The 11,164-nt window shown below is 44.2% G+C and overlaps 1 protein-coding gene across 1 annotated transcript in view; it reads left to right on the forward strand.

Moving 5' to 3' along the window:
* The window catches only part of skib (v-ski avian sarcoma viral oncogene homolog b), a gene marked incomplete at its 5' end in the record, with an annotated part of 38,915 nt that overhangs the window by 25,050 nt on the left and 2,701 nt on the right, over nt 1–11,164 (forward strand). The window contains 5 exons of the mRNA XM_084315691.1: nt 965–1,078; nt 1,790–1,899; nt 6,563–6,849; nt 8,140–8,396; nt 8,581–8,811. Of these exons, the coding sequence (XP_084171817.1) occupies nt 965–1,078; nt 1,790–1,899; nt 6,563–6,849; nt 8,140–8,396; nt 8,581–8,811 (999 nt within the window). The remainder of the gene's footprint in view (nt 1–964; nt 1,079–1,789; nt 1,900–6,562; nt 6,850–8,139; nt 8,397–8,580; nt 8,812–11,164) is intronic.

Consider the following 11,164-nt stretch of genomic DNA (forward strand, 5'->3'; position numbering starts at 1 on the left):
CTCTCTCTCTCCTCTCTCTCTCTCTCTCTCTCTCTCTCTCTCTCTCTCTCTCTCTCTCTCTCTCTCTCTCTCTGTCTCTCTCTCTCTCTGTCTCACACATACGTCTTGTAGCCAGTTCTTATCTTCCTGGCCTCCCTACTTCAGTCTAGGGCCTGGCAATATGAAATATGTTTGTATTTTCTTTTTTATATATCAAAATATTTTTAAATATTGATAGTGCTTAGGTATGCCAGATTGTCCAATTATTATATTGGACATGCGTTTTTACAATTATTTTCACCTGGCATTCTCAAAAGATTGCGGAAATAATTTTGTGAGAAGTCGGAATTAACTTTACTAGTTTTAGTTTAGTTTACTCAGTTTATTTGATCAGGGACAGTGCATATCAATCAACAGTTATACATTTATAAATTAGTACAAATAAAAAAAAACTGTAAATATGCCAACATTAGCAGGGTTGCTAGTTTTCAGTTGTAGTCCCTGTCCCTGACTCCCTGGTCTAGATGTTTAAGCCATTTGCTATTTGCCTTTTAGCATTGATTTCGACAGCAATTTCTATTATCACAATTCTCTATATAAAAAAATCCATGATACAATATCAGAGTTAGACAATATTCTATATGTATCAAAATATTGCCCAGCTCTACTTAAGTTTCCCCTCCCTCTCTCTCTCTCTCTCTCTCTCTCTCTCTCTGACTTTTACAGTAACTACTGTGTGTATTTTGGTGGCGCGGTCACTTTATTTTTTATATTTTTACAAAATGCCTCAAATAGAGCTGAGGAACGATGACTAGTGCAGGATGATGTCAATTACAGTCATTCAGCAGCACTTTCAGAAGCTCTAGCACAGGCTCCTAAAATACCCACTGTGTATTTCATAATGCAATCTCCTCTCTGGCTACTCTAGGTGATATTCCTGGATGGCGGTGGTAATTAAATGTCCCTTTCTCTCTTTTCCCTTCAGTCTCCCAGCCCCAGCCCGGCCAAAAAATCCAAATTGGACAAATTACACTCCCCGTCAGCTGACAAAGAGAAGCAACCAGATTGGTTACAGTCCCTCTCGAAGTCCGCAAACAAGGTTTGTAGGTTGTGTGAAAGTTAACCAGATTTTGCCGTTAGGGGCCAAGGGGTGGATAGGGGTCCCCTCATAGACGCTCATTGTCCGTCTGTATTATTACGTTAACCGGGACACCGTCCACATATGACTTCTTGGTCTTTCAGTCCAGTTTAATCAAGAGGGATAGGATGGGGGCGGCTGGGTAGCGCAGTGCACTAAGCACTCGCCTACCACCGCAGAGACTCTGGGATCGAATCCAGCTGTCAGCGGTACCTCCGGCTTGGTCAGTCGTCCTTACTAACACAATTGGCAGTGTTGGCGGGTGGGAAGCCGGTGGGTTATGTGTCCTGGTCGTTGTAAACTGCGACTCCTACTGGTCGGTCGGGGCGCCTGTTCAGCAGGGAGGGGATCTGGGGGAAATAGCGTGAACATCAGCATGCGTTACGTTCCCCCAGTGAAACTCCTCGCTGTCGGGTGAAAAGAAGCGGCTGGCGACTCCACATGTATCGGAGGAGGCATGTGGTAGTTCTACACCCTCCCTAGGCCGACAGTGGGGCAATGCGCACAACGACCAGGAAGGGAATTGGCATAACGACTAAAATTGGGATGGGTGAAAAAATACAGAAAGCCCCCCAAAAAAATGTAAAAGAGGGATAGGATGATTGGATGTTCTGATGTGAAGACATTTTTTTCCCTCATCGTTGCTGTGTTTCTTGGTTTTGTCACATCCAGAATCTTAAACAGGCTCAGCTGAAACAGAGGCCCTCAGCGTTCCGTCCCTGGTCGCCCAGGACCCCCTCAGCAGAGCAGGAGAAACCCAGTCACCAGAGTGATGCTGAAAGGTGAGGCTCCTGAAGAGAAAACAAGGTGGTGGGGGAGGGGTGTCCCCGTTTCTGTGTAGGAAACAGGACGATATCTAGATCACATATAGAACTCATCCCATACAAAAATGTACCTATAGTATTCCTGCTGTGTTTTTTTTTTTTTTTTACATTATAGAGATTTGTCACAGAAACATTGTAGATTAGAACAGATTAGATTCAAATTTACAAGTACTGTACAGTACAATGAAAAGAAGTATGGCATCCAACCAGAGTGCAAATATAACAGTAAAGTGCAATAGTAGTATGCAATGTACAGGTGATTAAACCTAAATTTATAAAAGAGTACTACTGGGTGTAGTGCTAATCAGATGTATGTACAGAGTTGTAATACCAATGTACAGTGATACAGGTATAAAGACTAGGGATGCACCGATCCGATATTGATATATATCTGTGTTAATTTGTTACATTTTGTTTGACTAAGTTAGGAAAGTAATGTTTTAAGTCAAGCCTGATGTTGCCTTGCACAAAAGAATGATCCCAGTATCTTCCACACAGTGAGGCATACAGTTTATTAATTGAACAATGGGTATCATCATCATCATCATCATCATCATCAACCTTTATTTATTCTCGAAATTACAATTGAGGTCACCCTCATTTTTAATGTAGTCGAGACTTTACAAACATTTCAATGCACACATTTCTACAATATAACAATAATAAATATTAATAACTATCTATATAGTAGTATCGGATCGGTACTCGTTATCGGCCGATACCCAAAGCCCAGGTATCGGTATCGGGACTGAAAAAGTTGGATCGGTGCATACCTAATAAAGACAGTATGGTCTTAGTCATACTGGCCAGTGGTTCACAATATTATTTCTGTAAGTGGAACATTATAGAAATGTATTGGCGAATCACCAAAGTATTCCTGTGGTGATTTTTAGATGGTATAAGAGTATCTCTGTAGGGCGCCCCAGTGGCGAACCACATAACACGCTGAGTCGCGGCACGGCCGACCCGGGTTCGATTCCCAGACCCGTCGTTATTTGCCGAATGTCTTCCCCCCACTCTGTCTCCCATTCCTCCTCTCTCTCTCTCTACTGGACTGCCCAGTAGCAAAAAGCGATAAACGCTAAAAAATTAATCTTTAAAAAACAAAAAGTGTATCTCTGTAGTGGTTCACTAGAGACGTCTTCAACTTGACAACATGGACATTATAAATGGACCCCTGTTGCAGTGTTTGCTGATACAACACACTCCTACACAGAGCTGTCTCTACGCATGTTCGTCACAGCCTGCTAAACACCTCTGTCTCTACGCATGTTCGTCACAGCCTGCTAAACACCTCTGTCTCTACACCTGTACGTCACAGCCTGCTAAACACCTCTGTCTCTACACCTGTACGTCACAGCCTGCTAAACACCTCTGTCTCTACGCCTGTACGTCACAGCCTGCTAAACACCTCTGTCTCTACGCCTGTACGTCACAGCCTGCTAAACACCTCTGTCTCTACACCTGTACGTCACAGCCTGCTAAACACCTCTGTCTCTACACCTGTACGTCACAGCCTGCTAAACACCTCTGTCTCTACGCCTGTACGTCACAGCCTGCTAAACACCTCTGTCTCTACACCTGTACGTCACAGCCTGCTAAACACCTCTGTCTCTACACCTGTACGTCACAGCCTGCTAAACACCTCTGTCTCTACGCCTGTACGTCACAGCCTGCTAAACACCTCTGTCTCTACACCTGTACGTCACAGCCTGCTAAACACCTCTGTCTCTACGCCTGTACGTCACAGCCTGCTAAACACCTCTGTCTCTGCGCCTGTACGTCACAGCCTGCTAAACACCTCTGTCTCTACGCCTGTACGTCACAGCCTGCTAAACACCTCTGTCTCTACGCCTGTACGTCACAGCCTGCTAAACACCTCTGTCTCTACACCTGTACGTCACAGCCTGCTAAACACCTCTGTCTCTACGCCTGTACGTCACAGCCTGCTAAACACCTCTGTCTCTACGCCTGTACGTCACAGCCTGCTAAACACCTCTGTCTCTACACCTGTACGTCACAGCCTGCTAAACACCTGTCTCTGCGCCTGTACGTCACAGCCTGCTAAACACCTCTGTCTCTACGCCTGTACGTCACAGCCTGCTAAACACCTCTGTCTCTACACCTGTACGTCACAGCCTGCTAAACACCTCTGTCTCTACACCTGTACGTCACAGCCTGCTAAACACCTCTGTCTCTACGCCTGTACGTCACAGCCTGCTAAACACCTCTGTCTCTGCGCCTGTACGTCACAGCCTGCTAAACACCTCTGTCTCTGCGCCTGTACGTCACAGCCTGCTAAACACCTGTCTCTACGCCTGTACGTCACAGCCTGCTAAACACCTCTGTCTCTGCGCCTGTACGTCACAGCCTGCTAAACACCTGTCTCTACGCCTGTACGTCACAGCCTGCTAAACACCTCTGTCTCCACGCCTGTACGTCACAGCCTGCTAAACACCTCTGTCTCTACGCCTGTAGGCCTACATCACAGCCTGCTAAACACCTCTGTATCTATGCCTGTACATCACAGCCTGCTAAACAACACCTGTCTCCACGCCTGTACGTCACAGTCTGCTAAACACCTGTCTCCACGCCTGTACGTCACAGCCTGCTAAACACCTGTCTCCATGCCTGTACGTCACAGCCTGCTAAACAGCCCAAGAGAGACAGAAATCTGTACCACAATCTGGACATTTGTGACAGGATTAGTTTGAAAGAAATTGCGGCTACAACTTTGAATTGGGGCGTAATAATAATAATAATACATTTTATTTGTAGTGCACTTTTCTTTCACTAGGATCCCAAAGTGCTACAGGGTTAAAACACTACATTGTCTTTAATAATTATTAATAATATTAAAATAAAATACAGAATACAAATTTAATAAAAAAATATATATAGTCGGGCGGCTAAGTGGCGCAGTGGGCAAGGTGCTCGCCACTAGTGCAGGAGATGCTGGGTTCGAGCCCAGCTCTCGGCATTGCTACCAGCTTGGCTGGTCGTTCATACTAACACAATTGGCAGTGTTAGGGGTGGGAAAGCTGGTGGGTGGGTCCTGGTCGGTGTAAACAGCGACTCCTACAGTTCGGTCGGGGCACCTGATCAGCGAGGAAAGGATCTAAGGGGGGTAGTGTGATCCTTCCACACGTTACACCCTCTCAATGAGAGTCCGCGCTGCCAGGTGAAAAGAAGCGGTTGATTGGCTACACATGTGTCGGAGGAAGCATGTGATAGCCTCCACCCTCCCAGACTGACCGTAGGGGGTAGGTGCGCAGCGACCAGGAAGGGGATTGGGAATTGGCATAACGACTAACATTGGGATGGGAGAAAAACGGAGGAAAAAGGAGATTTAAAAGATTTAAAAAAAAATATATATATATATATAGTTAAAAACATAGTATAAACAGAACATTTTAAACAACAGCACAAGAAAAAAATGTATCACAAGAAATAGCTAGCAATCAAAGGCCTTTTGAAATAAGAAGGTTTTCAGGCCTGCTTTAAAAGTCCCATGGCTCTGTGGTGCCCTCAGCTGGATGGGGGTGGTGCAGCCGAGCAGAAGGCTCCGTCACCCATGGTGCAGAGCCGGGTACTGGGGACCCGAAGGAGCAAGCTACCTGCAGATCTGAGGGTACGGGTGGAGGATTGTGGGGTGATGAGTTCCTGTAGGTAGAGGGGTGCGTGTCCATTTATGCAGTTATGGGTGAGCAGCAGGATTTTGTAGTTGATCCGGGATGAGACGGGGAGCCAATGTAGTGAGTGGAGGATGTGCTCATGTTTACGGACTCTCATCAGGATCCTAGCAGCGCTGTTTTGGATGTATTGCAGCTTTTGGATGCTCTTGCCAGGAATCCCGATGAAGAGTCTGTTACAGTAGTCCAGTCTTGAGGAGACAAAGACATGGACAAGCTTCTCTGCGTCTGACGGGGTTAAAGTGGGATGGAGTTTGGAGATATTTCTTAGGTGATAGAATGAGGTCTGCGTATCACTAATAATCACCAAAGATTAAGCTGGTTTGAACATCTATGAGTTATGATGTAGTTATCATATCAGTTCCCATGGACACAGTGAATAAACAAGGCTGCACAGATGCCATGAAATTATTTAACTTTTTTCGCTTACTTATAAAATAAACAAAAAGAATACGGGCGGAACAATGATATAATATTATTTATTCAAGGTGTATATTGGATATTGAATATTCAATATGAGTATAGGTAGCACCAGTTAGTTGACTTCCTCTTCAGGCAGAGATGTTTGACAGCGGAACGTCGTCCAACTTGTGTGCTGATACCCTAGCAACAGAATTCCAGTGAAACCTTCTATAGTTTCTCTATACTATAGTAATTGGTGTGTTTGTGTGTGTGTGTGTGTGTGTGTGTGTGTGTGTGTGTGTGTGTGTGTGTGTGTGTGTGTGTGTGTGTGTGTGTGTGTGTGTGTGTGTGTGTGTGTGTGTGTGTGTGTGTGTGTGTGTGTGTGTGTGTGTGTGTGTTAGAGAGAAAAAAAACTAACAAAAAAACAGGAATGTTATAGTTTTACTATAGTTCATTATTTTGTATGGGATAGTAGTAAAATAGTCAATTACATGCGCACTTTGTTTTTTGTGTGTTTTCCTGTACAGATCCAACCAGAAGTGTCAGGAGAGCTCGGCGGTTGCTAACCCGGCCCTGACTCCGCTGGCCTACCACAGAGAAGACCAGTCGTCTCTGCCCCAGCTCAGGGACAGCCAGGCGCCAGACAGGGGACCCACCACCACGGCCAGCTCCAGGCCGCCACCCCACGGCTCGCAGAATGGACTTGACGCTCCACACCAACCCGTGCCCATGCCCGCCCTCCCCCGTATGCCCAACAACAACGAGGAGGACATGGACACAGACGGAGAGATCGACGTGGACGACTGTGATGATTGTGAGTACTGGTGCTTCTGCCAGAGGGGGGGGGGGGGATTAATAGATGATACGCAAATCAGTCTATTAATCCCCAGCGCACTATGGTCTATGTATGATAAAAAATATTTTAGGAAGTCTTCTAGACCCTTGACCATTGTGGAGGAATAAGCTTTGAGAATCAGGGCATAGACAGTTCTGTGGGAATCCAATGTAGTTGCGCCATCAAGTGTCTGATTTGAGTAGTGCAGCAGGATTGGTGGTGGCTCAATGGACGCCTGAATTAAAGTGTGCATTCATGTCATGTTGGAGGGATGTTAGCTTACCACTTGTAGAAGACCATTCACGTCAGCTTTCAGGTTGTAAGTAGTACGAGAGAACTCCTTTGGATGTGCCCCGATTTCGGCCACTTCAGATATCTGGCGTCACCGACACGGAAATAACACAAACAACATGCATAGAGGGGCAGCTTTTTATTAAATCAATGCAAGGAGTAAACCATTTATTTTCAATTTAAACAAACATAAGGTAGTCTATGTTTTTCAGTAAAAAATTAAAGCATTTATGCCACTATGTCATAACAAGGCTACTTGCTGAATTTTCTATTGGTGCTTGACAAAAAGCTAATTGCTTAAGTGTGAAAAATACGAGTATAATTATCACAAGCATAAAGCAAAGTCTGGGAGAAACCACACATTTGCGCTCAGACAGTTTGATACAAATTCAAATGTGTGAACACTTCCAGATCATTACTCTAACCTCATTAGTCATTATTACTATATGGCATAAATGCAGCATAAATATGCTGATTGATGTCATCCAGTGGTTCTAATCTACCCCAGTCTGCACTATCCTCTTTCACTGTTAGGAAAAGTGTTCATGCTACCATTTGCCAACAAACATTAGAGCTGCTATGTCAGCTACAAAATGTTACAACCAACGCTATCTAGTTTTAATCAAAGATGGTCTTTGGTAGCTAAGGATGGTAGCTAATGTTAGCTGCAAGATTTGGTAGCTGATATCTAACAAGTTTTGATAGTTAATGCTATGCTAGCTAACAGCAAAGGAATGTGTGTTGGATGGCTGCTTTGTATTGTGGGGGTAGATTAGGAGGACTGAATGACATCAAACATTGGGGCAGCTGTTCTTGATTACAGTCCCCCGCAACTTTGCTTGTCTTTTCAGCTGCATAAATTGCATTTTACAAATTTATTTTGGTACACCAAATTGTTGTACTTGTGCTGTATAATGACAATACATTTTAATCTAATCTAATAATCTAATCAAACTCCATTCTCTGTGTGTTTGTCAGACACAGTACCAGCCACCTCCCTGGAATCACCTCCCTCAGCCTGCCCCACCGTGTCCCGGACGCTCCCCCCTCAGGAGGGCCCCGCCTGGTTGTCTGGGACCCCCTGCCCCGAGCTGGACACCCTGAGACAGATGCTGTACGGAGGCCTGGACACCAAGGAGGCCCGGGAGAAGTTCCTGCAGGAGATCGTCAGGATGAGAGTCAAGCAGGAAGAAAAGCTGTCGACAGCCCTGCAGGCGAAACGCAGCCTCCAGCAGGTAGAGTTACATTCCATCCAAGTCAAGTCAACTTCAACCCCCCAGGGTTGTTATCAGGTAGCTGTGGTGAGCTCGTAACTTCATAACTGTGAAGAGTCATCGACACACAGAGCATAAAAACATCCACTCCATCACAGCATGTGAACCCAGACAAACCTACATAACCGCGTCGTGATCTTCACAGGAGCTGGAGTTCGTGAGGGTGGCCAAGAAGGGCCGTCTGCGCGAGGCCATCGAGGCCAAGCGGAACCTCCGCAAGGAGATGGAGCGCCTGCGCATGGAGTGGGAGAGGAAGACGAGGGAGGCGGAGGAGTCCAGCGGGCGGCTGAAGAGGGAGTTGGAGAGGGAGAAGCAGCTACGAGTCTGCGACAAGGGCTGCGAGGCTGAGCGTCTGCGAGCCAAGTACTCCACTCAGGTAGGACCGGCGGCAATACGCCTTTCAGAATCAGAATCAGAAAGGTCTTTATTGCCAAGTAGTTTTCACATACAAGGAATTTGATTTGGTCATTTTCGGTGCGACATTAACGGACATACAATAGCGGACAGATAATAAAATAAAAAGGTGGAATAAAATGAAATTAAATGTGAACTAAATTAAGATAGAAGCACAATAGAATAGAATATAATTATGAAATGCCAGGGCTGTACAACTGTGCAAGATGTGGTCAAGTATATACACTAATTAGAATAAAAATAACAATACAGTGGGATGAGATATTTAGCAATTGGGCAGTTATGTGCAAAAAGAATGAACAGTGAAGTATGAACACGTATGTTTTGATTGTATATACAAGTTTCACCTTCAAATATGAATGGGAAGTATGAATCGGAAATATGAACATGTTGTACATTCATGGTAGAAACAAGTGCACAGATATAGCCCTGTTAGAGAGTGTTTATAGATGTATTTAGTTTGTGCACATAGGTTTTAGTTTACCATCATCTCCATTAAAATACGGATATCCATCAAGAAAGCGGTAATCTGTCTAAAACAAGATATAAAGCGGCCACTCCGACCCTCTCCACCCTTACACAAAAGTAGCATGGTGGTTTGATGATCATTTCAGTTGTATCTTGGTATCGGCCATTGCATAAATAATTCACCATGGTACTGCCATGGTAAAAGTTGTCATCGTACCACAAAATAATACCATGATATAATAATCCAATTTGAACCATGATACCGATGGTAATATAATGGTATTTACACCATTCTTTATCCACTACCATCTTACCATAACACTTGAAATACCATGATACTTTTCCATAAGGGCATTGGGGCATACAATGGCTCAGGAGGTAGAGCAGTCGCCTGGTAAATCGGAATGTTCCTGGTTCGATTCCAGCTCCTCCCGGTAGCGCGTCAAAGTGTCCTTGAGCAAGACACTTAAACTGCTCCCGGTGTGCAGGGCCCTATTCCCCGTACCTGGTTCAACTAAGTCGATCGAGAGTCCCATTATCCAGATTCAGTTAACCCGATGTTTGAAGCCGGGATTTTCCTGTTCCTCGAAGGTGGATTCAGTCTCGTTAACTCGAACCAGACTTGAGACCCAGGATAAGTGCGCGCGGCCGCTTCAGTTGAAAAGCCAGCACTTATCGATAGCAGAGATCCTGATTTTCTAACGGCATTGATTGATTAATTGATTTAAAACTTTATTAACAGATTGCAGTACGGCTCAATCGCCTCGCCGACAAGTTAAATGCATGATCTATAGGCTAATTTGAAGTCCCTCATTACCCCAATCAATCAGATTATATTTCTTTAAACTTGCCTGCTGGCAGTAGGTTTATGGATTGAATAATCAAATGAGATCTTGCTAGCGAAAATAATTAGTTTAACTGTTATACAGAATAAGGATACGGCTCTCTTACCCATTGATTGATGTATGGTGGATCTTTTACTTATCTGCACTGTGGTGTAACGGTTTCTGGTTTTGACTTTCACGCAGACGGCCCGGGTTCGAATCCTAGTCTTTTCCTTCTTTTTGCAATGTAGGAATAATTCAATTTGGTGCATGTTGAGAGCTATATAAAGAATGACATCCTCAATGCATGTAGATTTATAATATCTTAACTTAAAACTAGGCAACTTTTGCATATAATCATTAATATTATATTCCAAAAAAATTATATTGGAAACGTGGGGTTTCGAACACCGGTCGCCCGGTTGCCAGGATTCAGCACTAGCCGCTGCGCCCCTGTGCCAGATGGGATAAATTCATTGTTTATCCATTAATGAACGAGAGACCCGTGTTTAGAATATTTTACTTTTGAATGAAGTTTTATCTCTTTATTCTCAAATGCATTAATGTGACGTCAACGGCTCATTCAATTTCTCAAATCCGTCAAACAGCGCATCTCATCAGACATTTTAATCCCAGTTACAATATCACACAAAAACCACAATCCCCGCATAGACACTTCAATTTTATGCTTGAATGAAACACAATCCGGGCGCTCCGTTAAGCAAATCTACAGCGGAGAATATATTAAACTAATCAGAGCCAAACGGCCGATAGGTTTCATTCATTAAAAATATCCCTGCGGGATTCACATTTGCAATGCGCCGTTATTAAAATAACCACATGCAGCGTGTATCGCGACTCCGAGCGCCGTATATGACGTGCATTATTTTATTTAGGACAAAGTAAATCTATAGGCTCAATATGATTTATTATCAGCATTTAGTTCTATTATTATACATTTCAAAAGCCCCCTCTAGGAAAACGAAGCACAGAAACGTAATTCAGAATGGTATAATGCAGATC

The sequence above is a fragment of the Notolepis coatsorum genome (genome assembly GCF_963971535.1).
Source record: "Notolepis coatsorum genome assembly, chromosome: 6".
In the NCBI taxonomy this organism is placed as follows: Eukaryota; Metazoa; Chordata; class Actinopteri; order Aulopiformes; family Paralepididae; genus Notolepis; species Notolepis coatsorum.